This window comes from Coregonus clupeaformis, chromosome 3 (genome assembly GCF_020615455.1).
Source record: "Coregonus clupeaformis isolate EN_2021a chromosome 3, ASM2061545v1, whole genome shotgun sequence".
NCBI classification, from domain to species: Eukaryota; Metazoa; Chordata; class Actinopteri; order Salmoniformes; family Salmonidae; genus Coregonus; species Coregonus clupeaformis.
The window spans coordinates 22,408,008-22,435,580 of record NC_059194.1 but is presented as its reverse complement, the minus strand read 5'-3'; the positions used below and the strand labels follow the sequence as shown (position 1 = coordinate 22,435,580).

At 44.7% G+C, this 27,573-nt stretch overlaps 2 protein-coding genes across 2 annotated transcripts; both read right to left on the bottom strand.

The window, feature by feature from the left end:
* Window positions 1-5,742: 5,742 nt before the first annotated feature.
* Window positions 5,743-10,768, bottom strand: LOC121542025 (adhesion G protein-coupled receptor E5). Its single transcript, XM_041851452.1, has 12 exons — window positions 10,670-10,768; window positions 10,519-10,557; window positions 9,842-9,973; window positions 9,604-9,735; window positions 8,955-9,083; window positions 8,784-8,827; window positions 8,365-8,466; window positions 8,126-8,288; window positions 7,778-7,900; window positions 7,475-7,641; window positions 7,164-7,328; window positions 5,743-6,323 (listed from the first exon to the last, which is right to left on the bottom strand). Exons 1-12 carry the CDS (start codon window positions 10,698-10,700, stop codon window positions 6,165-6,167), a joined length of 1,386 nt encoding a protein of 461 aa, XP_041707386.1. The 5' UTR covers window positions 10,701-10,768; the 3' UTR covers window positions 5,743-6,164.
* A 9,252-nt stretch (window positions 10,769-20,020) lies between these two features.
* Window positions 20,021-24,944, bottom strand: LOC121542014 (adhesion G protein-coupled receptor E2-like). The gene is made up of 13 exons (XM_041851442.2): window positions 24,894-24,944; window positions 24,743-24,781; window positions 23,794-23,925; window positions 23,556-23,687; window positions 23,248-23,385; window positions 22,991-23,119; window positions 22,833-22,870; window positions 22,595-22,711; window positions 22,367-22,514; window positions 22,044-22,166; window positions 21,741-21,907; window positions 21,430-21,594; window positions 20,021-20,587 (listed from the first exon to the last, which is right to left on the bottom strand). Exons 1-13 carry the CDS (start codon window positions 24,922-24,924, stop codon window positions 20,429-20,431), a joined length of 1,518 nt encoding a protein of 505 aa, XP_041707376.2. The 5' UTR covers window positions 24,925-24,944; the 3' UTR covers window positions 20,021-20,428.
* Between the last annotated feature and the right edge of the window lie 2,629 nt (window positions 24,945-27,573).

Below are 27,573 nucleotides of genomic sequence, written 5' to 3'. Positions count from 1 at the left end.
GATATATGACATCGGTCTTGACTCAAAAACATGGGGATAAGAACAAACCCATTGCATATTATTCATCTAAATTAGACCGTAGCACAAGCAATGCCTCTATGCTTACAGTCTGTGGTAGCTGCAGCTCAGGCGGTGCAAGATTCGGCATCAATAGTTTTGTACCACGATTTAACCCTAAGGGTTCCGCATGCAGTATCCATACTGTTGTTGGAGCATAAGATGGCCTATATGTCACCCGCTAGACATTTATCTTGTATAATAATCCTGTTAAATATGCCTAATTTGACCATAGAACGGTGTACAACTCTGAACCCCTCTACTCTGGTTCCTATTGCAATAGATGGCAGCCCGCATGATTGTATAACTGAAACTGAGAAACTTGTGTTGCCAAGACCTGACTTGAAAAACCTAGCCTTAGTAGATGGGGAAGTGAATATGTTTGTTGATGGTTCATCTAGAAAAAAAACCTGATGGTACGAATGCTACAGGATATGCAGTTGTAACAGAGACAGACGTCTTGGAAGCTGAATCATTACCTAGAAATTATTCTGCACAACAGACCGAGATAGTGGCTCTCACTCGGGCATGTCATTTGGGTAAAGGGAAAAAGATTACTATTTACACCGATAGTGCCTATGCATTTAATACAGTACACGTATTTGCTGCACAATGGAGAAACAAGGGAATGGTAACCACTTCTGGCAAAACCATTACACATGCCCAGTTAATTTTGAATCTTTTAGATGCTGTACTCCTACCAGAGAAGATAGCTATCTGTAAATGTGATGCTCATACTAAAGGTGTAGATAGCATAAGCAACGGCAACAGAAAGGCAGATGAGGAAGCGAAGAAGGCAGGTCTCAAACCACAAGCACCCACATACTTACATCTGAAAGAAGAGGTGAACATTGATAAAACATTACTGATGGAGAGCCAGTTGAGAGCACCAATGAAGGAAGTGACCAGATGGGAGAAAATGGGAGCAGTCAAGAAGGGGGAAATTTGGCATCAGGGTAATTTACCTATATTACCTAAATCTCTGTTTAGATATGCAGCAATTTTGATACATGGCTTCAATTTTGATACATGGGCAAAGCCATGTATCAACCGGGGGGATGGTGGAAATAATTAGAAAGCACTTTGTAGCGTATAGAATAACAAATTACTTAAAAAATGTTTGTTCTAGGTGTGTTATATGTGCACAAAGTAATCATCAAGGAAAGCAGAGAGCACCAAAAGGGGAATTTCCCCAGGCCAGATATCCATTCCAACAGTTGGAAATTGATTTTATAGAACTTACAAGAAGTGAAGGAAAGAAATGGTGTTTGACTGTAATAGACAAGTATACCAAATGGGTAGAAGTCTTTCCAACCTCCTCCGCTGATGCATTAACAGTAGCTAAAGCTTTATGTCAGGAAATAATCCCTAGATTTGGATTGCCAGAAACGATCTATTCCGACAATGGGTCTCACTTCGCCAACCAGGTGATAGATAATATTGGACAGAAGTGACATATTAATATGAAGAAACATTGTTCATATCATCCGGAATCAGCGGGTTTGATTGAACGCACTAATTCAACGATTAAATCACGTCTGACAAAAACGCACATGAGTACAGGAAGAAATTGGGTACAATGTCTACCAATAGTATTAATGACGATTAGGGTAACACCGGATAAAGATGGGTTATCCCCCTTTGAAAAAGTGTTTGGGAGACCATATAGAATGCCCGAGTTAGGCAGACTAGAGCAGGCAGATATAGAAGTAGAAGGGACGTTGGCAGGACATATGAGAAGACTGTTCATTAACCAAACACATATGTCAAAGATTTTGTGCCCCACAGGAGAACTGTAGTGTGTTCTTAGGGTGTGAGTATGGGGTGGTACCAAACAGAAGCACTAAGGGCAGGAGAGGGTTGGCGGTTTTTGGGAATATGGGTGACCCTGAGCTGCATCATAGTCTCTGCAATAGTCTTGATATGTCAAGATCCACCACCACCCCGCACCAATTACGCTATGCCCTTACCATTATTAAGAAATAAAAGGGAAGCGACCCGACATACTGACCGTCAAGGACGAGTGACCTACAAAATAGGAGTCAGAGAAGTGTGGGGAGTAAGATTCAAAATTAGGATTAGGGATCTTATCAGGGCGGGTAAGCAAGCAACGTGGGATTATAAAATCCCATTTATGTTCAGCTCCCTCGGCGGATTGTTCCTGGGCTCAGGTGTTTAGACATACTGGGAGATGGAGATACAGTGGGGAAAAAAAGTATTTAGTCAGCCGCCAATTGTGCAAGTTCTCCCACTTAAAAAGATGAGAGAGGCCTGTAATTTTCATCATAGGTACACGTCAACTATGACAGACAAAATGAGAAAAAAAAATCCAGAAAATCAAATTGTAGGATTTTTAATGAATTTATTTGCAAATGATGGTGGAAAATAAGTATTTGGTCAATAACAAAAGTTTCTCAATACTTTGTTATATACCCTTTGTTGGCAATGACACAGGTCAAACGTTTTATGTAAGTCTTCACAAGGTTTTAACACACTGTTGCTGGTATTTTGGCCCATTCCTCCATGCAGATCTCCTCTAGAGCAGTGATGTTTTGGGGCTCTCACTGGGCAACACAGACTTTCAACTCCCCTCCAAAGATTTTCTATGGGATTGAGATCTGGAGACTGGCTAGGCCACTCCAGGACCTTGAAATGCTTCTTACGAAGCCACTCCTTCGTTGCCGGGCGGTGTGTTTGGGATCATTGTCATGCTGAAAGACCCAGCCACGTGTCATCTTCAATGCCCTTGCTGATGGAAGGAGGTTTTCACTCAAAATCTCACGATACATGGCCCCATTCATTCTTTCCTTTACACGGATCAGTCGTCCTGGTCCCTTTGCAGAAAAAACAGCCCCAAAGCATGATGTTTCCACCCCCATGCTTCACAGTAGGTATGGTGTTCTTTGGATGCAACTCAGCATTCTTGTCCTCCAAACACAACGAGTTGAGTTTTTACCAAAAAGTTATATTTTGGTTTCATCTGACCATATGACATTCTCCCAATCCTCTTCTGGATCATCCAAATGCACTCTAGCAAACTTCAGACGGGCCTGGACATGTACTGGCTTAAGCAGGGGGACACGTCTGACACTGCAGGATTTGAGTCCCTGGGGGCGCAGTGTGTTACTGATGGTAGGCTTGTTACTTTGGTCCCAGCTCTCTGCAGGTCATTCACTAGGTCCCCCCGTGTGGTTCTGGGATTTTTGCTCACCGTTCTTGTGATCATTTTGACCCCACTGGGTGAGATCTTGCGTGGAGCCCCAGATCGAGGGAGATTATCAGTGGTCTTGTATGTCTTCCATTTCTTAATAATTGCTCCCACAGTAGATTTTTTCAAACCAAGCTGCTTACCTATTGCAGATTCAGTCTTCCCAGCCTGGTGCAGGTCTACCATTTTGTTTCTGGTGTCCTTTGACAGCTCTTTGGTCTTGGCCATAGTGGAGTTTGGAGTGTGACTGTTTGAGGTTGTGGACAGGTGTCTTTTATACTGATAACAAGTTCAAACAGGTGCCATTAATACAGGTAACGAGTGGAGGACAGAGGAGCCTCTTAAAGAAGAAGTTACAGGTCTGTGAGAGCCAGAAATCTTGCTTGTTTGAAGTTGACCAAATACTTATTTTCCACCATAATTTGCAAATAAATTCATTAAAAATCCTACAATGTGAGTTTCTGGATTTTCTTTTCTCATTTTGTCTGTCATAGTTGACGTGTACATATGATGAAAATTACAGGCCTCTCTCATCTTTTTAAGTGGGAGAACTTGCACAATTGGTGGCTGACTAAATACTTTTTTTCCCCACTGTATGAGACGGGGGGGGGGCTGGACGTCCAGATGGAGGATAAGAAGGTATAACGACATCCCCACAGAGATGGTAGTAACAATAGTAAAGGTCACTAAAGAGGACATGAAAATAACTTACTGGGCTTGCGAATACGGACGGATACGGACGAATACGGACGGGATACCTGTCTACGATTACATTTGGTGGAGTCGAAAGAGATGGAGGGCCCAGGTCCTGTCATTAATCCATTAATAGCAATAGACCGAGTAGATCAGTCAAGGGATGACGGAGTCAATTCGACTAACCCGTCCACTATGAAAGATGTTCTCCTCCAAGAATGGAACCAAGGGGAAGTAGAGGGAATCCCTGATGAAAATCTCTGGTTAAAGTGGATGAAGTACACCGCTAGGTCCTTGGGGGAGACCGATTGTTATGCATGCTCCATTGGGCGACCGACAATGTTGACCGCCCCAATGCAAGAGGCAATGTTGGACTGCACACATACATACACTACCGTTCAAAAGTTTGGGGTCACTTAGAAATGTCCTTGTTTTCGAAAAGAAAACCTTTTTTTTGTCCATTAAAATAACATCAAATTGATCAGAAATACAGTGTAGACATTGTTAATGTTGTAAATGGCTATTGTAGCTGGAAATGGCTGATTTTTAATGGAATATCTACACAGGCGTACAGAGACCCATTATCAGCAACCATCAGTCCTGTGTTCCAATGGCACGTTGTGTTTGCTAATCCAAGTTTATCATTTTAAAAGGCTAATTGATCATTAGAAAACCCTTATGCAATTATGTTAGCACAGCTGAAAACTGTTGTGGTGATTAAAGAAGCAATAAAACTGGCCTCCTTGAGACTAGTTGAGTATCTGGAGCATCAGCAATTGTGGGTTCGATTACAGGCTCAAAATGGCCAGAAACAAATCACTTTCTTCTGAACTCGTCAGTCTATTCCTGTTCTGAGAAATTAAGGCTATTCCATGCGAGAAATTGCCAAGAAACTGAAGATCTCGTACAACTATGTGTACTACTCCCTTCACACAACAGCGCAAACTGGCTCTAACCAGAATAGAAAGAGGAGTGGGAGGCCCGGGGCACAACTGAGCAAGAGGACAAATACATTAGAGTGTCTAGTTTGAGAAACAGGCGCCTCACATGTCCTCAACTGGCAGCTTCATTACATTGTACCCGCAAAACACCAGTCTCAATGTCAACAGTGAAGAGGTGACTCCGGGATGCTGACCTTCTAGGCAGAGTTGCAAAGAAAAAGCCATATCGCAGGATGAGTTGCATCCCTTAATTAGACTCTAGTATAGAGGGTCTATCTCCCTCCAAGATTGACATTCCCTACATTGATCTAAAACACCAACATACACAGTATAGACACTATCGATTGCTTATCAACAGGGCCACTTAAACCAGCTGACTTATGAAAAAGCTGACTTAAATATCCATATTTCACTCTGAAGCACCGCTACTTATCTTTTTCTCTCCCTTTCAAAATATCTTGCACAAGGCAAGCCAAAACTCCATCCCACCAAAACAGGCTGACATTTCAGACTGTCTTTTCAAACAGCTCTTAAACTAAAAGGGCATTATCATAGTTTTCACAATTTCACAGTCTTATTCCAACCTCACAGTGTTTAAATATATATAAAACACAGGAAAATCATGTTTTTGACTGCACTGGGCCCTTAAGTCAGTTTGGGTGTTTGGAAGTCTTTACACCATGTGGGCAAGCCTACTGAGGCAAAAAACAAAAAAAATGGGTGTGCAATGAACAAATTCATTGTACTTTCAGTATGGTGTAGTGCTTTAGTTTTTAAGAAATGGACAGCTCATATTTAGATATTTGAATCAGAATGGAGCAAATAATAGCAAGATAATTTTTTGATTAAAATACATTTTAATACACAGGAAAAATATTACTTTCACTTAAAATAACTCGGTTACAACAACAACCAAGTGGCATGATACTGGACAAATACAGCTTTGAGTGGATATACCACTATTCTAGAAAAATTCATGCTACAAATTACAGACCATGCTTATGAGACTAAAATGACTTGTGTATTTTGCCATAGAGATGAGAGCTCTGCTGTTACAGTCTGGAACTTTTAAGCGTTATATACATGAGATATTGTATATCTATTAACATAAAGTTATGTGTTCTTATATATTTTTTGTTTGATACATTTTATACTACTTAATTAAATAAAAATGCTGGCATTTGTCCTTGCAAGCCAAGAGACAATGTTACAAATGGATTCCAAGTAAAGCTTTTCTTATAATACCAATAGTTCAAATCCATGTCTTATTTGCTATAGAGTTGTATATCCTGTTGCAGTCGGTGTCCTCCACGGCGTTTGCGACTGAAATTGCGACACCACAGGGACATGATCAGGGATAGGACCACAAAGGCCAGTGCCACAGAAATGCCCACCCACATCACCACCGACAGCTGGCCGCTTTCCTGCAAACGAGGAATAACAAGCATTAGACACACCATCTAGACAGTATGAACAAAACAACATCAGCAATCAACAAGCATCAAACTCTCCTAAATAATGTGACAAATGCATCAAATACTTAAATAATATGACATATGCATCAAACGCTTACATTCAGAAGTTTAAAAATGAACATTTCTAGAGGAACCAAAGAAGTCTCTGACACAGATATCTGGGAATATATTTTCTCCCCCTTCAGATGTGCTACACTAGCTAGGTTTCCATCCAATTGGCGACAGATTTACATGGGAATATTAAACAATCTGCATTAAAACAATATGCGCATTTTCACACCAGAGAGGTGTTTCCATCAAACTGACTTGTTGCAGATAAAATGCTGTGCGTGATGACATAGTGCACATAAAAATACCCTTTGCGGTTAAATTCCCATGTTTCCCAATTGAAAAATACAAGTTAAATGGGTTTCCATGGCATTTTCAACTCTGCTGATGGTTTTCTCACAAACATATGTTGCAATATATATGTGCCCACTCCGGTATTGGCACCTGCGCTCTAGTCCACAGCGATGTTTACGGATAAGTATATGTGCGCTGTTGGCTAGAGTGCACGTATTGCCTACATGATGAGATTATTATGGACAAAAGAGCGAGATTGTTTATATTTGTCAAACTATAGCCTAGCATCGATGATCATGTCACCAGAATAAGACCCTTGATATTTATTGCACATTCACCACCCTGTAAAGTTCATCATACATTTATTTAATCTGTTGCCTAATAAACTGCATGCTTTCCAGACGAGTCGTAGTGGGAGGACGGAAAACTGGTTAGTGTTCTCATCACCTTTTTCTGATGGATTCCCTTCAGCAGAGCAAATGTGCTGAGATGGTTGCAGGAGCACACAGTGTGGGTGGAGTTTGACATTACTGAAGTGCAACCCTGCCCAGACCACTCCCCCGGTCCATTCTCATCCGACCAATAAACACAGGTGGAGTCAACATCACTGGACTAGGATACAGTGTATATATGAGTTGGGGTTAATTCAATTTTCACTCAGTCAATTTAGGAAAAAATTTGACTTCATGCAAAATATATAAATGAAAAACATGTTTTACTGACAGACAGAGACTATTCTGAAGAGACACAAGTGTTACCTGCAGGTGATTGAAGGTGAGATTAACCGGTTGGGGCAGGTTTGTTGTGTTGGAGTTGCTAACGGACACCGTCACAGCACTGGACATGAGCTGCTGGCTCTGATGAGAAAAACTGTCCTTCAGAGTATCCAGATTCTTATAGCTGAGCAGAACGACAAAGGCAAACCCTGCACACCAAAAACAACACAAGAAAACATAAGGCCTGATACAAAAACATGTGCAACAATATCCCAAGCGAATCCATCAATGTGTGCCTGTAATAATATTTTGAGAAGATGATTGGTACTGTAGGACTGCGGCTACCTGGGTAATTCTGGTAATCTCCAACCGCCGTCTCCCAGGTGGTGTCAAGTTGAGTGTTCTCATTGGTCAGGCTGACTGGTCCTTCAGGTGGAGTCTGGTCTCTCCTCACCATAATCTCAGCCTCTGTTTATCAAGATAGACAAAATCAACACAGACCAGAAATCACCATTACTGAAAGAACACAATATTGCATTTATTTAATTTTTACGTTTTCACAATCTAATGTGCTTGTTAGTGCTCCGTTTACAGTCAGTATGGTGTTCAGATTGTGGTCAACCTATGGTACCTGCGTGGTGGTTGGTAAATTGTAAATATGTGGTCAGCGTGTGCTCAGTGTGTGTGTGTTACCTGTGTGGTTGGTCTCTATCCTGGTCACGTTCTCTGTCAGCTGTGGAGCGATCAGTCTGATAGAGATTTCAACTGTCCTCAGTAAGCTAGTCACTTCACTGCTACTACGATGACCGTTGGACTGGAGGCCCAATTGAAGAACATCAGTGGCATTAACCAGTAACTAGAGAAGAGAGACATAAGGGTCGTAGATGTGTGTGTGTGTGTTTGAATGTGTGTGTTTCTGTGTGGTGACTTACTGTCAAAAGCACATTTCCTGTAGGTCCAGACAATGTAGATTTACTCAACATCAAACAGTTGTTTCTCAACAGAGACAAGAAATGGTCAAAGCCTGGAAGAGTCTGGGAGGGAGATAAATAAAGAGAAAGAGGAGCGAGAGAGGAAGAGGAGAGAGAGAGAGAGAGAGAGAGAGAGAGAGAGAGAGAGAGAGAGAGAGAGAGAGGGGGAGAGAGATAGAGAGAGAGAGAGAGAGAGAGAGAGAGGGGGAGAGAGAGAGAGAGAGAGAGAGAGAGAGAGAGAGAGACAGAGAGAGACAGAGAGAGAGAGAGAGAGAGAGGAAGAGGAGAGAGAGAGAACATAAATACATACACTACCAGATCAAGTGAGGTATGCTTCTCTAAATTCCAAGCTTACTCATTATTTAACATGAAGAACTTACCTGTCCAGGCGTACCCTGTGTTTCATCCTGGTCACAATTTAGCTCTGAAGAAAAAACATGAAGGAAAATTATCCCAATACCCCACAAAACCAGGTCTACATACCTGCTCTACCACATGCATGACAAAGGAGTGCATCATGGACGACAGGTGGAATGGTGCTTGTCTCTCACCTACACACTTAGTTTGGTTGTTGCCGAAGTTAGTAAATCCAGCAGAACACTGGCACCAGTAGCTGCCATTCAGGTTTTGGCAGATCCCCCTCTTTCCACATACTCTGTCTATCTTACACTCGTTAATGTCTGAAAGGGAAAGAGAGAGGATGAAAGTGTGGAATGACAAGGAAAGGACGTCACACACACAAAACACACACATGAACGCAAGATGCACGCACGCGCACACAAACATTTTGCCAGTGATATTCTTGGGCTCTAATCTAAACCCAGGAAGACACAGTAGTAACTGCCTGTGGTGTTGACGCAAGATCAATTGTCCCCACAGATGGGGAGAATGTCTATACACTCATTGATATCTAAATAATATTGATGAGTCCAAGTGTACGAGAGTTTAAAATGTTTGCACCTGCATCACCGAAATGGTACCTTTTCGGTGGCGCAACTGGCTAGTGTGTTGTCAAGCGGACAGTTATGTGTGTTTGCTAAGCAGAGGATAACTAGTTTGAGCCATGGTACGGTCAGGGACAGTAAAGACTGTTACACAAGGAGTAAATAAAAGTTTCAACAGAATGTTATGGGTCAGTCAAAATAACACAGCAGTGGATGGGAGAGTCAGAAGACTCTAGAAAAATCGTCTTTCTCTCACCTACACACTGAGTTTGTCCGTCGCCAGTGTTTCTAAATCCATTGGGACACTGGCACAGGTAGCTACCCACCTGATTAAGACAGGTTCCCCATTCCCCACAAATATGTTGGTACTCAACACACTCTTCTATGTCTGAAAGATAAAGAGAGTGTTGAGATTGATGAGGATGAAGTGGAGATGGAGAGATGATGGTGAAAGTGTCTGATTATAAGGATGATACTAAAGACAGAATTCTTACCCAAGCATTGTCGAGTGGCACCAGCGACGTCCATAAACCCAGGAAGACACTCACAATAGTAGCTACCAACAGTATTGAAACAAGCTGAATTGTCCCCACAGATGAGTGAGTTGTTACTACACTCATCGATATCTATATGACACAACATATACAATATAACGTTATGACATGTGTAATGTAGTTACATGGCCATTTAAAAGCACAGGTTTTGGCTCGTCACAAACTCAAGATAGCCATAAGACTATTGGTTTAAAGCCCTATACATCAGAGGAAAATAATGTTATTTCTCACCTACACACACAAGGTTCATACAGACAGCATCCTTACACTAACCTACGTATATATCTACATGAGAAAGGCCAGATAGGTATTTAAAGTTATGACAGAGATCATATTTAAGTCAAAATAGATACATATTTTCTGAATAAAGACACCCCTTGAAGTGAATGGTGTTGAATGTTCTTGAGCAAGGTCTGGTTAATGCTGGAGAATGAACAAATTAGCTATTTATAAATTGCTGATTTAGGTGAATATTACTGATCAACCTAACAATACAATAATTTAAAAAATGTAAGTCTAAAATACATTACACATGAATATATCATATCACCATCAGTCTTCATCATCATTAACATCACAAATAGCATAATACAAAATCCCCTTAGCTTCATCTCCACCTTTCTGTGGAGCTCCATGACCATGGTCCTTGAGAAGCGCTAAATGAAGACATAAACAAAGGTTGAACTGCACACATACATATATTATATAGCTTTTAAATAGACTAAATTATGATATTTTAGTCAAATAAAAAGCTGAACATTTACTGACCCAGAATCAGGAGAAATAGAATTGCTCCCATGCTCTATAACAGGCAGTGAGTTAATGTCACATGTCAGCTTGGCTTGAATTCTAAATAATAATTTGGTAACCTCACGCATGTGGTAAGCACAGGGAAGTAACAATAGTTCATCATAACTAGCAACTTCTTTCTCAATAAAGAGCAACCGCCCCTATAAACCAAATTCTCATTTAGAAAACAGCCTATGTGTCATTAATATGAGTCTGAAACATTTATTCTATACTGTCAAAATTTGCTACAAAGTGTAAATAGGATAATTTGTCAGAAAGTCAGTCTTTAACTGAGTTCTGTGAGATTGTGGTCGTGACTACTGCATCACAACTGTGAGAGTGTGATTTGAAGGAGTCTGTCACGCCCTGGCTCTGGGGACAATGTTATGTTGAGCCAGGGTGTGTATTCTATGTTTGATTTTCTATGTTGGGCTGAGTGACTCCCAATCAGAGGCAACGAGTGACAGCTGGTTGTCTCTGATTGGGAGCCATATTTAACTATCGGTCTTTTCACTTTGTGTTGTGGTTTCTTGTTCCGTGTTGGTTTGTTTTTGTAACCAAGGACGTCACGTTTCGTTGTTTTGATCGTGTGATCTTGATAAAATAAATATGTTTGCTTTCAACGCTGCGCCTTGGTCCTCTCCCTCCTTAGACGATCGTGACAGAAGAAACCACCATAACAGGACCAAGCAGCGTGAAGAAGAGAGAGGATGGACTTGGGAGCAGTTGAGTAGGAGTCTCGACTGGGCCAAGCCAAGAGAAGAGGAGAGAGGTTGGACTTTGGAGCAGTGGGGTGAGAGTCTGGCGAGAACGATGGAGGCCTGGCCCACGGGGAGGAGAGACCCCCAGAAAATTTTTAGGGGGGGGGCTCACGACGTCGGACCAGCAGGAGGCCGCGATAGAGCGGCCCAGCGGGTTGCCAGAGGAGGCCGCCAGGTTACGGGGCCACTGGTCGAAGAGGGGATGGAGGATGTAGAGGCACGGCGAGAGGTACTGGGGTGTGTTACCAGTCCGGTCCGGCCCGTTCCAGATCCCGAGGTAGAGCCAGTGGTGTGTGTCCCCAGTACGGTCCGGCCTGTTCCAGCCCCTCGCACCAAGTGTACGGTGCGCGTCGCCAGCCCAGCCCGGCCAGTCCCTGCTCCACGCACCAAGCCTACGGGGTGCGTCGCCAGCCCAGTCCGGCCCATCCAAGCTCCCCGCACCAAGCCAGTGGTGTGCGTCATCAGTCCGGCACGGCCCGTGCCTGCTCTCCGCACCAAGTCTGTGGTGCGTTTCGTCAGCCCTGTCCGGCCCGTTCCTGCTCTCCGCACCAAGTCTGTGATGCGCGTCGCCAGCCCAGTCCGGTCCATTCCTGCTCCACGCACCAAGCCAGGGGTGCGTATCGTCAGTCCGGCTCCGGCCAGCGGGGCCAGACCGGACCAGGGGTACTTTGGGGGGTTGGAGAGGGAGTGGGGATCAGGCCCGGAGCCGGATCCGCCGCCAAGGCGGAGTGCCCACCCGGAACCCTCCCCTGTGGGATTTAGTTGGCGCGGTCGGAGTCCGCGCCTTTAGGGGGGGGTACTGTCACGCCCTGGCTCTGGGGACAATGTTATGTTGAGCCAGGGTGTGTATTCTATGTTTGATTTTCTATGTTGGGCTGAGTGACTCCCAATCAGAGGCAACGAGTGACAGCTGGTTGTCTCTGTTTGGGAGCCATATTTAACTATCCGTCTTTTCACTTTGTGTTGTGGTTTCTTGTTCCGTGTTGGTTTGTTTTTGTAACCAAGGACGTCACGTTTCGTTGTTTTGATCGTGTGATCTTGATAAAATAAATATGTTTGCTTTCAACGCTGCGCCTTGGTCCTCTCCCTCCTTAGACGATCGTGACAGAGTAAATCACAGAAGACAGAGTTTATTCCATAGTACATACATTTACATTTACGTCATTTAGCAGATGCTCTTATCCAGAGCGACTTACAAATTGGTGCATTCACATTATAGCCAGTGGGATAACCACTTTACAATATGTTATTTTTTTGGGGGGGTGGGGTAAGGGGGGGTAGAAGGATTACTTGATCCTATCCCAGGTATTCCTTAAAGAGGTGGGGTTTCAAGTGTCTCCGGAAGGTGGTGAGTGACTCCGCTGTCCTGGCGTCGTGAGGGAGCTTGTTCCACCATTGGGGTGCCAGAGCAGCGAACAGTTTTGACTGAGCTGAGCGGGAACTGTGCTTCCGCAGCGGTAGGGGGGCCAGCAGGCCAGAGGTGGATGAACGCAATGTCCTCGTTTGGGTGTAGGGACTGATCAGAGACTGAAGGTACGTAGGTGCCGTTCCCCTCACAGCTCCGTAGGCAAGCACCATGGTCTTGTAGCAGATGCGAGCTTCGACTGGAAGCCAGTGGAGTGTGCGGAGGAGCGGGGTGACGTGAGAGAACTTGGGAAGGTTGAACACCAGACGGGCTGCAGCGTTCTTGTCAAAGGCTGATGTCGATGTGTGGTGGGAGTCAGGCGCAGGACACAGAGGCTCAGTCAAAACGACTTTACTGGACTGAGAAAACAAACACTCAATACAAAGAATAAAGACCTCGACACAGGAGGTAAAACGAACACGCAAACCATGCGTAACAAGAATAATCCGATCAAGGAAAACCAAACTGACAACACCAGACAGGCGGACAATTACACACAAATACCCACAAACAAAACGAGAAACTTATAGGGGACATAATGAACACTAACTAGACACCGGTGTACAAATAAGACAAAACCAAACAAACATCGATAACATTCAACGGTGGCAGCTAGTACTCCGGGGACGACGAACGCCGAAGCCTGCCCGAACAAGGAGGAGGAGCAGTCTCGGCAGAATTCGTGACAGTACCCCCCCCCTTGACGCGCGGCCCCAGCCGTGCGCCGACCCCGGCCTCGGGGACGACCAGGAGGACGCGGAGCAGGGCGCATAGGATGACCACGGTGGAACTCAGTCAGGAGGGATGGATCTAAGATGTCCCTCCAAGGCACCCAGCACCGTTCCTCCGGGCCGTACCCCTCCCACTCCACGAGATATTGTAGACCCCCCATCCGACGTCTCGAATCCAGGATGGACCGAACTGTGTACGCCGGAGCCCCCTCGATGTCCAGTGGGGGCGGAGGGGTCTCTCTTATCTCACAGTCCTGGAGTGGACCAGCTACCACCGGCCTGAGAAGAGACACATGGAACGAGGGGTTAATGTGATAATCAATAGGCAGTTGTAACCTGTAACACACCTCGTTCAATCTCCTCAGGACTTTAAATGGCCCCACAAACTGCCGACCCAGCTTCCGGCAGGGCAGGCGGAGGGGCAGGTTTCGAGTCGAGAGCCAGACTCGATCTCCAGGTGCGTACACCGGACCCTCACTGCGGTGGAGATCGGCGCTCGCCTTCTGTTGACAGATGGCCCGCTGCAGATGGACGTGTGCAGCATTCCCACGTCTCCTCCGAGCGCCGCAACCACTCATCCACCGCAGGAGCCTCGATCTGGCTCTGATGCCATGGTGCCAGAACCGGCTGATACCCCAACACACACTGGAAAGGGGTTAGGTTGGTGGAGGAGTGGCGGAGAGAGTTCTGTGCCATCTCTGCCCAGGGGATATACCTCGACCACTCCTCCGGCCGGCCCTGGCAATAGGATCTCAGAAACCTACCCACATCCTGGTTCACTCTTTCTACCTGCCCATTGCTCTCTGGGTGGTACCCCGAGGTAAGGCTCACCGAGACCCCCAAGCGTTCCATGAACGCCCTCCAGACTCTGGAGGTGAACTGGGGACCTCGATCAGACACTATATCCTCGGGCACCCCGTAGTGCCGGAAGACGTGGGTAAACAGTGCCTCAGCGGTCTGTAGGGCAGTAGGGAGACCCGGCATTGGGAGGAGACGACAGGCCTTAGAGAACCGATCCACAACGACCAGTATAGTGGTATTCCCCTGAGAGGGGGGAAGGTCCGTAACAAAGTCCACCGAGAGGTGAGACCATGGCCGTTGTGGATCGGGCAGGGGTTGTAATTTCCCCCTGGGCAGGTGTCTAGGCGCCTTACACTGAGCGCACACCGAGCAGGAGGAGACATAAACCCTCACATCCCTAGCTAACGTTGGCCACCAGTACTTAGCGCTAAGGCAGTGCACTGTCCGGCCAATACCTGGATGTCCAGAGGAGGGTGACGTATGAGCCCAATAAATAAGACGATCACGAACTTCGAGCGGAACGTACGTCCGACCCACAGGACACTCTGGGGGAGTAGGGTCGGTACGTAACGCCCGCTCGATTTCCGCATCGACCTCCCACACCACTGGTGCCACCAGACAAGACTCCGGCAGTATGGGAGTGGGCTCAATGGACCTCAGTCAAAATGAGAAAAGGGTGTTGAGCCCCCTCAAGCCAATGCCTCCACACCTTTAGGGCTTGCACCACGGCTAACAGCTCCCTGTCCCCTACGTCATAATTTCGCTCCGCCGGGCTGAGCTTCTTAGAATAGAAAGCACAGGGGCGGAGTTTAGGTGGCGTGCCGGACCGTTGCGACAGTACTGCCCCAATACCGGCCTCTGACGCGTCCACCTCTACCTGGAATGGTAAAGCGGGGTCCGGATGCGCCAGCACCGAGCGAAGTGAACAGGTCCTTCAGTTTACCAAATGCCCTGTCCGCTTCAGCTGACCACTGCAAACGCACCGGGCCCCCCTTTCAGCAGGGAAGTTATGGGAGCTGCCACCTGTCCAAAACCCCCGGATAAACCTCCGGTAGTAATTGGCAAAACCCCAAAACTGCTGCACCTCTTTAACAGTGGTTGGGGTTTGCCAATTACGCATGGCTGACACACGGTCAACCTCCATCTTCAACCCTGACGCGGACAACCGAGTAACCCAAAAAGGAGACAGACTCCTGGAAAAACAGACATTTCTCTGCCTTGACATACAAGTCATGCTCCAACAACCTACCCAACACTCGGCGCACCAGGGCTACATGCTCGGCTCGTGTAGAAGAGTACACTAGGATGTCGTCAATGTACACTACCACACCCTGCCCATGCATGTCCCGGAAGATCTCGTCCACAAAGGATTGGAAGACTGAAGGAGCATTCATTAACCCGTATGGCATGACGAGATACTCATAATGACCCGAGGTGGTGCTAAATGCTGTTTTCCATTCATCTCCCTCCCTAATGCGCACCAGGTTGTAGGCGCTCCTGAGATCCAATTTTGTGAAGAACCGCGCTCCGCGTAATGATTCAGTCATACTCGCAATCAGAGGAAGAGGATAACTGTATTTAACATGGTCAGATTGAGACTACGGTAATCAATACACGGGCGCAAACCCCCATCTTTCTTCTTCACAAAGAAGAAACTCGAGGACGCCGGGGAAGTGGAGGTCCGCATGTATCCTTGTCTCAGGGACTCGGCTATGTAAGTCTCCATAGCCGCCGTCTCCTCTTGAGACAAAGGATACACATGGCTCCGCGGAAGGGCTGCTCCTATCTGGAGGTCTATCGCACAATCCCCCTGTCTATGAGGTGGCAACCGCGTCGCCCTCGTTTTGCTGAACACGAGTGCTAAATCCTCATACTCAGGGGGAATGTGCATTGCGGGCACTTGGTTAGGACTCTCCACCGAGGTCGCCCCCACGGAAACACCTAGACATCGCCCTACACACTGGGCAGACCACTCCTTGAGAGCCCTCTGTTGCCACGAAATGGTGGGATCATGGGTGATTAACCAGGGAAGCCCCAGCACCACGGGATACGCAGGAGAGTCGATCAGATATAACTGAATGGTCTCCTCATGACCCCCCTGCGTATTCATCTTTAGTGGTGCTGTGACTTCTCTAATCAACCCTGATCCCAACGGGCGGCTATCTAGTGCATGGACAGGGAAGGGAGCATCAACAGGCAGGAGGGGAATCCCTAACCTTACACAAAATTTCCGATCAACAAAATTCCCAGCTGCGCCTGAATCGACTAGCGCCTTATGCTGGGAATGAGGTGCAACCTGAGGAAATCTTACAGGTATACACAAGTGAACAACAGAGAGCTCTGGGTAAGTGGGGCGCCTACTCACCTGAAATGACTCCCCAGTGCGTGACCTGTTGTCCCGTCCCCCTGGAGACCCTCCCCAGCACCTAGCCGCAGTGTGCCCTCCACGGCCACAGTTGGTGCAGGGGACGGCCCCCCTCGGGCTCTCTCTCCTCCTCTCTCTAGCGCCAGCACCCCCGAGCTCCATAGGGCTCGGCTCGGAGGTGCTGAAGGATGGAATGGACGGCCCCAACTCGGGACGTCCACGGGTGGCCAGCAGGGTATCGAGACGGATGGACATATCCACCAACTGGTCGAACAATAGGTTGGTGTCCCTGCAGGCCAGCTCTCGACGAACGTCCTCCCACAGACTGCATCGATAGTGGTCGATGAGGGCCCTCTCATTCCTCCCCGCATCCACCGCTAGAGTCCGGAAATCCAGGGCGAACTCCTGTGCGCTCCTCTTCCCCTGTCGGAGGTGGAACAGACGCTCCACTGCCGCTTTCCCCTCAGGTGGATGATCGAACACTGCCCTGAAGCGGCGGGAGAACTCTGCGTAGGTGATGGTGGCGCCGTCTATTCCCCTCCATTCGGCATTGGCCCACTCCAACGCCTTGCCGGAGAGACAGGAGATGAGGGCGGAAACGCTCTCGTATCCCGAGGGCGTCGGGTGTATGGTGGCCAGGTAGAGTTCCACCTGCAGGAGGAACCCCTGACACCCGGCTGCGGTGCCATCATACGCCCTCGGGAGCGAGAGCCGAATCCCACTGGATTCCGGTGCTGGGATGTGAAGACTGGCCGATGGTGGTGGTAAGGTTGGAGGAGGTGTGGGCACCCCTCCTCTCTCCCATCGGCGCAGTGTTCATCACCTCATGCAGGGCGGATCCGAGTTGCTGGATCCTAGCGTCTTGACCGCTGACCCGATCCTCCAGCGACTCGGGTGCCGCCGCTGCTCCTGCTGACTCCATAATGGTGTGTAATTCTGTCAAAGGCTGATGTCGATGTGTGGTGGGAGTCAGGCGCAGGACACAGAGGTTCAGTCAAAACGACTTTACTGGACTGAGAAAACAAACACTCAATACAAAGAATAAAGACCTCGACACAGGAGGTAAAGCGAACACGCAAACCATGCGTAACAAGAATAATCCGATCAAGGAAAACCAAACTGACAACACCAGACAGGCGGACAATTACACACAAATACCCACAAACAAAACGAGAAACTTATAGGGGACATAATGAACACTAACTAGACACCGGTGTACAAATAAGACAAAACCAAACAAACATCGATAACATTCAACGGTGGCAGCTAGTACTCCGGGGACGACGAACGCCGAAGCCTGCCCGAGCAAGGAGGAGGAGCAGTCTCGGCAGAATTTGTGACAGTTCTGGATGAGTTGTATGGGTTTAATGGCACAGGCAGGGAGCCCAGCCAACAGCGAGTTGCAGTAATCCAGACGGGAGATGACAAGTGCCTGGATTAGGACCTGTGCCGCTTCCTGTGTAAAGTAGAGTAGTACTCTGCGAATGTTGTAGAGCATGAACCTACAGGATCGGGTCACCGCTTTGATGTTAGCGGAGAACGACAGGGTGTTGTCCAGGGTCACGCCAAGGTTCTTTGCACTCTGGAAGGAGGACACATTATGTTCTGAAAAAATATCTCACTACTAAACAGTACATACTGTTGAATGTTCCTAAACAAGGTCTGTTTAATGCTGGAGATTATCAGATGTCAACATTCCTGATCAAAGTACATTAGTAAAGCAAAATACTACACATTAAAATATAATCATATTCTCCATCATTACCAATACAATTCAGAAACCATGGTTTGGGATACGGTTGAGTAAAAACATTCCCACATCTAGTAACTCTTGCTCCTTGGTCCTTGAGTAGCGCTAAATGTGGACATAAAATAAAGGTTGAACTGCACACATACATACATATATTATATAGGTTTTAAGTAGACTCAATGATGATGTGTTGGTCAAATAAAAAGCAGAAAATTGACTGACCCACAATCAGGAGAAATAGAATTTCTACCAGGCGGTGTCACACGTCAGTTTGTCTTTAGTTCTAAAGAATAATTTGGTAACCTCATGCATGTTCCCACACTCACAGGGAAGTAACAATAGTTCACCATGACTAGCAACGTATTTTTATTTTAAGTCAAAAACAAAGAGGAACTGTCTGGGTATCACAAGAAGATAAATTCAATAGCAATTCGCATCAGGTTGATTTGTCTAGTTTCGCGTAGACCGCTTCCACTTTCCTAAATGATGGTCTATCTAGAGGAGGAACACAATTCCAGTTCATCTTCCCTCGTTTGGCCAGGGATTGCACCCACTTATTTGCACCCACTTACTTACTAGATTTCACCCAGGTACAATAATTCAGTTTCTGATTAAAAGGGAAGCATGAAAACCAGCAGACACTGATCAGGGATGAGTTGCATCCCTGAATTAGACTCTAGTCTAGAGGGTTTATCTCCAAGATAGACCCTCCAAGATTGACATTCCCTATATACATTAGAGTGTCTAGTTTGAGAAACAGGCACCTCACATGTCCTCAACTGGCAGCTTCATTAAATAGTACCCGCAAAACACCAGTCTCAATGTCAACAGTGAAGAGGTGACTCCGGGATGCTGACCTTCTAGGCAGAGTTGCAAAGAAAAAGCCATATCGCAGGATGAGTTGCATCCCTTAATTAGACTCTAGTATAGAGGGTCTATCTCCCTCCAAGATTGACATTCCCTACATTGATCTAAAACACCAACATGCACAGTATAGACACTGTCGATTGCTTATCAACAGGGCCACATAAACCAGCTGACTTGTGAAAAAAGCTGACTTAAAATCCATATTTCACTCTGAAGCACCGCTACTTATCTTTGTCTCTCCCTTTCAAAATATCTTGCACAAGGCAAGCCAAAACTCCATCCCACCAAAACAGGCTGACATTTCAGACTGTCTTTTCAAACAGCTCTTAAACTAAAAGGGCATTATCATAGTTTTCACAATTTCACTGTCTTATTCCAACCTCACAGTGTTTAAATATATATAAAACACAGGAAAATCATGTTTTTGACAGCACTGGGCCTTTAAGTCAGTTTGGGTGTTTGGAAGTCTTTACACCATGTGGGCAAGCCTACTGAGGCAAAAAATAATAATGGGTGTACAATGAACAAATTCATTGTACTTTCAGTATGGTGTAGTGCTTTAGTTTTTAAGAACTGGACAGCTCATATTTAGATATTTGAATCAGAATGGAGCAAATAATAGCAAGATAATTTTTTGATTAAAATACATTTTAATACACAGGAAAAATATTACTTTCACTTAAAATAACTTGGTTACAACAACAACCAAGTGGCATGATACTGGACAAATACAGCTTTGAGTGGATATACCACTATTCTAGAAAAATTCATGCTACAAATTACAGACCATGCTTATGAGACTAAAATGACTTATGTATTTTGCCATAGAGATGAGAGCTCTGCTGTTACAGTCTGGAACTTTTAAGCGTTATATACATGAGATATTGTATATCTATTAACATAAAGTTATGTGTTCTTATATATTTTTTGTTTGATACATTTTATACTACTTAATTAAATAAAAATGCTGGCATTTGTCCTTGCAAGCCAAGAGACAATGTTACAAATGGATTCCAAGTAAAGCTTTTCTTATAACACCAATAGTTCAAATCCATGTCTTATTTGCTATAGAGTTGTATATCCTGTTGCAGTCGGTGTCCTCCACGGCGTTTGCGACTGAAATTGCGACACCACAGGGACATGATCAGGGATAGGACCACAAAGGCCAGTGCCACAGAAATGCCCACCCACATCACCACCGACAGCTGGCCGCTTTCCTGCAAACAAGGAATAACAAGCATTAGACACACCATCTAGACAGTATGAACAAAACAACATCAGCAATCAACAAGCATCAAACTCTCCTAAATAATGTGACAAATGCATCAAATACTTAAATAATATGACATATGCATCAAACGCTTACATTCAGCAGTTTAAAAAATGAACATTTCTAGAGGAACCAAAGAAGTCTCTGACACAGATATCTGGGAATATATTTTCTCCCCCCTTCAGATGTGCTACACTAGCTAGGTTTCCATCCAATTGGCGACAGATTTACATGGGAATATTAAACAATCTGCATTAAAACAATATGCGCATTTTCACACCAGAGAGGTGTTTCCATCAAACTGACTTGTTGCAGATAAAATGCTGTGCGTGATGACATAGTGCACATAAAAATACCCTTTGCGGTTACATTCCCATGTTTCCCAATTGAAAAATACAAGTTAAATGGGTTTCAATGGCATTTTCAACTCTACTGATGGTTTTCTCACAATCATATCTTGCAATATATATGTGCCCACTCCAGTATTGGCACGTGTGCTCTAGTCCACAGCGATGTTTACGGATAAGTATATGTGCGCTGTTGGCTAGAGTGCACGTATTGCCTACATGATGAGATTATTATGGACAAAAGAGCGAGATTGTTTATATTTGTCAAACTATAGCCTAGCATCGATGATCATGTCACCAGAATAAGACCCTTGATATTTATTGCACATTCACCACCCTGTAAAGTTCATCATACATTTATTTAATCTGTTGCCTAATAAACTGCATGCTTTCCAGAAGAGTCGTAGTGGGAGGACGGAAAACTGGTTAGTGTTCTCATCACCTTTTTCTGATGGATTCCCTTCAGCAGAGCAAATGTGCTGAGATGGTTGCAGGAGCACACAGTGTGGGTGGAGTTTGACATCACTGAAGTGCAACCCCGCCCAGACCACTCCCCCGGTCCATTCTCATCCGACCAATAAACACAGGTGGGGTCAACATCACTGGACTAGGATACAGTGTATATATGAGTTGGGGTTCATTCCATTTTCACTCAGTCAATTCAGGAAAAAATTTGACTTCATGCAAAATATATAAATGAAAAACATGTTTTACTGACAGCCAGAGACTATTAAGAAGAGACACAAGTGTTACCTGCAGGTGATTGAAGGTGAGATTCACCGGTTGGGGCAGGTTTGTTGTGTTGGAGTTGCTAACGGACACCGTCACAGCACTGGACATGAGCTGCTGGCTCTGATGAGAAAAACTGTCCTTCAGAGTATCCAGATTCTTATAGCTGAGCAGAACGACAAAGGCAAACCCTGCACACCAAAAACAACAAAAGAAAACATAAGGCCTGATACAAAAACATGTGCAACAATATCCCAAGCGAATCCATCAATGTGTGCCTGTAATAATATTTTGAGGAGATGATTGGTACTGTAGGACCGCGGCTACCTGGGTAATTCTGGTAATCTCCAACTGCCGTCTCCCAGGTGGTGTCAAGTTGAGTGTTCTCATTGGTCAGGCTGACTGGTCCTTCAGGTGGAGTCTTGTCTCTCCTCACCATAATCTCAACCTCTGTTTATCAAGATAGACAAAATCAACACAGACCAGAAATCACCATTACTGAAAGAACACAATATTGCATTTATTTGATTTGAACATTGTAACAATCTAATGTGCTTGTTAGTGCTCCTTTTACAGTCAGTATGGTGTTCAGATTGTGGTCAGTAAATGGTAAATATGTAGTCAGCGTGTGTTCAGTGTGTGTGTGTTACTTGTGTGGTTGGTCTCTATCCTGGTCACGTTCTCTGTCAGCAGTGGAGCGATCAGTCTGATAGACATTTCAATTGTCCTCAGTAACTTAGTCACTTCAGCATTGGACTGGACGCCCAGGTGAAGAACATCAGTGGTATTAACAAGTAACTAGAGAAGAGAGACATAAGGGTTTTATACGTGTGTGGTTGCATGTGTGTGTGTGTGTGTGTTTCTGTGTGGTGACTTACTGTCAAAAGCACATTTGCAGTCAGCAGCTGTCTTGAAGGTCCAGGCAATGTAGAGTTGCTCAACACCAAACAGTTGTTTCTCAACAGAGACACGAAACTGTCAAAGCCTGGTAGAGTCTAGGAGGGAGGGAGGGGGGGGCATGTGCAGCCGTGGGAAAAATGCATTAAACATTTCAAGATCAAGGAAAAATACCCTTTTCTCAATTCTTAGTGTAATAATTTTAAAGTAAAGCTTTACCTGACCAGGCTGTGTTTCATACTGGTCACAATTAAGCTCTAAAGTAAAAACATGGAGACATATTATCTCAATACCCTTCTACAGTACACTATGTCCAGACCCGTGCATGACAAAGGAGTGCATCATGGACGACAGGTGGAATGGTGCTTGTCTCTCACCTACACACTTAGTTTGGTTGTTGCCGAAGTTAGTAAATCCAGCAGGACACTGGCACCAGTAGCTGCCATTCAGGTTGTGGCAGATGCCCCCCTTTCCACATACTCCTTCTGTGTTACACACGTTAATGTCTGACAGAGAAAGAGAGAGATGAGTTAGTCGCCTGAGGAAGAAATATGGATATTAGGGTGATGACAAGGAAACAGTGCACACACACAAACACACACACACACACACACACACATTAAACAATACTTACCCAAACACTGTCCAGTTGCAATATTTGTGGGCTGTAATGTGAACCCAGGAAGACACTCACAATAGTAACTGCCAATGGTATTGAGGCAAATTGAATGGTCCTCACAGATTTGGGGATTGGCCATACACTCATTGATATCTAGATGACATAACATGGAGACCAGGGGGTAAATAAAACTTAACACAGAATGTAATGGTGGTTCAGTACAGTCAGCCAGTACATGGAAGACAGACAAGTTAAGGTAGCCATCTTAGAATATTTAGACAAAACCCAATACAAGAAGACCCAATAATAATTGTTTCTCTCACCTACACAGTGAGTTCGTCTGTAGTTGTAGTTACTGAATCCTGTGGGACACTTGCACTGGTAGCTACCCACCTGATTGAGACAGATGTCCCATTCCCCACAAATATGTTGGTTCTCAGCACACTCATCTATGTCTGAAAGAGAAAGAGAGTGTTGAGATTGATGAGGATGAAGTGGAGATGGAGAGATGAGGGTGAAAGTGTCTGATTATAAGGATGATACTAAAGACAGAATTCTTACCCAAGCATTGTCGAGTGGCACCAGCGAAGTCCTTAAATCCAGTAAGACACTCACAGTAGTAGCTACCAACAGTATTGAAACAAGCTGAATTGTCCCCACAGATGAGTGAGTTGTTACTACACTCATCGATATCTATATGACAGAACATTTACAAAATAACGTTATGACATGTCTAATGTAGTTACATGGCCATTTAAAAGCACTGGTTTTGGCTCGTCTCAAACTCAAGGTAGCCATAAGACTATTGGTTTAAAGCCCTATACATCAGAGGAAAATAATGTTATTTCTCACCTACACACACAAGGTTCATACAGACAGCATCCTTACACTAATCTACGTATACAGTGAGGGAAAAAAGTATTTGATCCCCTGCTGATTTTGTACGTTTGCCCACTGACAAAGAAATGATCAGTCTATAATTTTAATGGTAGGTTTATTTGAACAGTGAGAGACAGAATAACAATGGATTTTGTTGTTGTTATTCTGTCTCTCACTGTCTCTCACTGTTCAATAAATCAAATAAACCTACCATTAAAATTATAGACTGATCATGTCTTAGTCAGTGGGCAAACGTACAAAATCAGCAGTGGATCAAATACTTTTTTCCCTCACTGTATCTACATGAGAACGGCCAGATAGGTATTTAAAGTTATGACAGAGATCATATTTAAGTCAAAATAGATACATATTTTCTGAATAAAGACCCCCCTTAAAGTGAATGGTGTTGAATGTTCTTGAGCAAGGTCTGGTTAATGCTGGAGAATGAACAAATCAGCTATTTATAAATTGCTGATTTAGGTGAATATTACTGATCAACCTAACAATACAATAATTTAAAAAATGTAAGTCTAAAAGACATTACACATGAATATATCATATCACCATCAGTCTTCATCATCATTAACATCACAAATAGCATAATACAAAATCCCCTTAGCTTCATCTCCACCTTTCTGTGGAGCTCCATGACCATGGTCCTTGAGAAGCGCTAAGTGGGGACATAAACAAAGGTTGAACTGCAAACATACATATATTATATAGCTTTTAAATAGACTAAATTATGATATTTTAGTCAAATAAAAAGCTGAACATTTACTGACCCAGAGTCAGGAGAAATATAATTGCTCCCATGCTCTCTGACAGGCGGTGAGTTAATGTCACATGTCAGCTTGGCTTGAATTCTAAACAATAATTTGGTAACCTTACGCATGTGGTAAGCACAGAGAAGTAACAATAGTTCATCATAACTAGCAACTTCTTTCTCAATAAAGAGCAACCGCCCCTATAAACCAAATTCTCATTTAGAAAACAGCCTATGTGTCATCGATATGAGTCCGAAACATTTATTCTATACTGTCAAAATTTGCTACAAAGTGTAAATAGGATAATTTGTCAGAAAGTCAGTCTTTAACTGAGTTCTGTGAGATTGTGGTCGTGACTACTGCATCACAACTGTGAGAGTGTGATTTGAAGGAGTCAGGCGCAGGAGGGTAAATCACAGAAGACAGAGTTTATTCCGTAGTACATACATTTACATTTACGTCATTTAGCAGACGCTCTTAACCAGAGCGACTTACAAATTGGTGCATTCACCTTATAGCCAGTGGGATAACCACTTTACAATGTGTTTTCTTTTTTGGGGGGTGGGGTAAGGGGGGGGTAGAAGGATTACTTTTATACTATCCCAGGTATTCCTTAAAGAGGTAGGGTTTCAAGTGTCTCTGGAAGGTGGTCAGTGACTCTGCTGTCCTGGCGTCGTGAAGGAGCTTGTTCCACCATTGGGGTGCCAGAGCAGCGAACAGTTTTGACTGGGCTGAGCGGGAACTGTGCTTCCGCAGAGGTAGGGGGACCAGCAGGCTAGAGGTGGAAGAACGCAATGTCCTCATTTGGGTGTAGGGACTGATCAGAGCCTGAAGGTAAGGAGGTGCCGTTCCCCTCACAGCTCCGTAGGCAAGCACCATGGTCTTGTAGCAGATGCGAGCTTCAACTGGAAGCCAGTGGAGTGTGCGGAGGAGCGGGGTGACGTGAGAGAACTTGGGAAGGTTGAACACCAGACGGGCTGCAGCATTCTGGATGAGTTGTAGGGGTTTAATGGCACAGGCAGGGAGCCCAGCCAACAGCGAGTTGCAGTAATCCAGACGGGAGATGACAAGTGCCTGGATTAGGACCTGTGCCGCTTCCTGTGTAAAGTAGAGTAATACTCTGCGAATGTTGTAGAGCATGAACCTATAGGATCGGGTCACCGCTTTGATGTTAGCGGAGAACGACAGGGTGTTGTCCAGGGACACGCCAAGGTTCTTTGCACTCTGGAAGGAGGACACATAATGTTCTGAAAAAATATATCACTACTAAACAGTACATAGTGTTGAATGTTCCTAAACAAGGTCTGTTTAATGCTGGAGATTATCAGAGGTCAACATTCCTGATCAAAGTACATTAGTAAAGCAAAATACTACACATGAAAATAGAATCATATTCTCCATCATTACCAATACAATTCAGAAACCATGGTTTGGGATACGGTTGAGTAAAACCATTCACACATCTAGTAACTCTTGCTCCTTGGTCCTTGAGTAGCGCTAAATGTGGACATAAAACAAAGGTTGAACTGCACACATACATACATATATTATATAGGTTTTAAGTAGACTCAATGATGATGTGTTGGTCAAATAAAAAGCAGAAAATTGACTGACCCACAATCAGGAGAAATAGAATCTCTACCAGGCGGTGTCACACGTCAGTTTGGCTTCAGTTCAAAATAATAATTTGGTAACCTCATGCATGTTCCCACACTCACAGGGAAGTAACAACAGTTCACCATGACTAGCAATGTATTTTTATTTTAAGTCAAAAACAAAGAGGAACTGTCTGGGTATCACAAGAAGATAAATTCAATAGCAATTCGCATCAGGTTGATTTGTCTGGTTTCGCGTAGACCGCTTCCACTTTCCTAAATGATGGTCTATCTAGAGGAGGAACACAATTCCAGTTAATCTTCCCTCGTTTGGCCAGGGATTGCACCCACTTATTTGCACCCACTTACTTACTAGATTTCACCCAGGTACAATAATTCAGTTTCTGATTAAAAGGGAAGCATGAAAACCAGCAGACACTGATCAGGGATGAGTTGCATCCCTGAATTAGACTCTAGTCTAGAGGGTTTATCTCCAAGATAGACCCTCCAAGATTGACATTCCCTATATACATTAGAGTGTCTAGTTTGAGAAACAGGCGCCTCACATGTCCTCAACTGGCAGCTTCATTAAATAGTACCCGCAAAACACCAGTCTCAATGTCAACAGTGAAGAGGTGACTCCGGGATGCTGACCTTCTAGGCAGAGTTGCAAAGAAAAAGCCATATCGCAGGATGAGTTGCATCCCTTAATTAGACTCTAGTCTAGAGGGTTTATCTCCAAGATAGACCCTCCAAGATTGACATTCCCTATATACATTAGAGTGTCTAGTTTGAGAAACAGGCGCCTCACATGTCCTCAACTGGCAGCTTCATTAAATAGTACCCGCAAAACACCAGTCTCAATGTCAACAGTGAAGAGGTGACTCCGGGATGCTGACCTTCTAGGCAGAGTTGCAAAGAAAAAGCCATATCGCAGGATGAGTTGCATCCCTTAATTAGACTCTAGTATAGAGGGTCTATCTCCCTCCAAGATTGACATTCCCTACATTGATCTAAAACACCAACATGCACAGTATAGACACTGTCGATTGCTTATCAACAGGGCCACATAAACCAGCTGACTTGTGAAAAAGCTGACTTAA

Excerpts from the sequence above, each read along its gene's own strand:
- LOC121542014 (XM_041851442.2), bottom strand. The coding sequence starts at position 24,924 with ATGGGAGCAATTATATTTCTCCTGACTCTGG. Across the intron at positions 22,167-22,366 it reads GATAGAGACCAACCACACAA|AGGTTGAGATTATGGTGAGG; the intron begins GTAACACACACA and ends CTTGATAAACAG. Across the intron at positions 21,595-21,740 it reads TCACCTTCAATCACCTGCAG|TCCAGTGATGTTGACCCCAC; the intron begins GTAACACTTGTG and ends ACTGTATCCTAG.
- LOC121542025 (XM_041851452.1), bottom strand. The coding sequence starts at position 10,700 with ATGGGAGCAATTCTATTTCTCCTGATTCTGG. Across the intron at positions 10,558-10,669 it reads TCTATTTCTCCTGATTCTGG|CGCTTCTCAAGGACCATGGT; the intron begins GTCAGTAAATGT and ends GTCTTCATTTAG. Across the intron at positions 8,289-8,364 it reads CAGGAAATGTGCTTTTGACA|TTACTGGTTAATGCCACTGA; the intron begins GTAAGTCACCAC and ends TCTCTTCTCTAG.